We start from the raw sequence: 509 nt of genomic DNA on the forward strand, positions 1-509 counted from the left end.
GGGTAGAGACAAGCCAGGATCAGCAGGGCTCAGAGAGGGCACCACTGGGAGCTGAGAGCCACCAGCATTGTGCCAGGTATGACAGGCACCAACTCACCAGCCACAGGGCTGGGTGAGCCATGCTGGCTATGCCGGGTAGGGTGCTAGGGCAGCTCAGGGAGGGGACATCTGCTGTTCCCTGTGACCGCACACAGGGGTACTCACCGGGTGGGATCCCAAAGCTGTCCACCAGTGCCTCCACCAGCCCCAGCACGTAGAGGGCACTGCCACAAACGTTGGCCAGGAAAAACATGATCCCGATGCTGCCCCCGAACTCTGGGCCCAAGGCACGGCTGATCATATCTTGCTCAAGTCAAGGCAAGACGCCAGAAGACCAAGCCACCATCGGGTGCCCCCACCTCTTCCTCCCAGGCCAAGGGGGCCCCAGCCCCAGCGTGGCACCCTGAGGCTGCTGAGCAATCCCCTGATTTCAGCCCATGTGCCCTGCCCCGGCAGCACCCACAGCAAAG

General features: G+C 62.9%; 1 protein-coding gene across 1 annotated transcript in view; it reads right to left on the minus strand.

Moving 5' to 3' along the window:
• Positions 1-509, minus strand: part of LOC104525838 (solute carrier family 12 member 9) — a gene marked incomplete at its 3' end in the record, with an annotated part of 2,655 nt that overhangs the window by 1,984 nt on the left and 162 nt on the right. Inside the window, 1 exon segment of the mRNA XM_029085224.1 lies at positions 205-346. Within this exon segment, the coding sequence (XP_028941057.1) occupies positions 205-346 (142 nt within the window).

This window comes from Antrostomus carolinensis, unplaced genomic scaffold (assembly GCF_000700745.2).
Source record: "Antrostomus carolinensis isolate BGI_N321 unplaced genomic scaffold, ASM70074v2 scaffold31725, whole genome shotgun sequence".
Taxonomy (NCBI): Eukaryota; Metazoa; Chordata; class Aves; order Caprimulgiformes; family Caprimulgidae; genus Antrostomus; species Antrostomus carolinensis.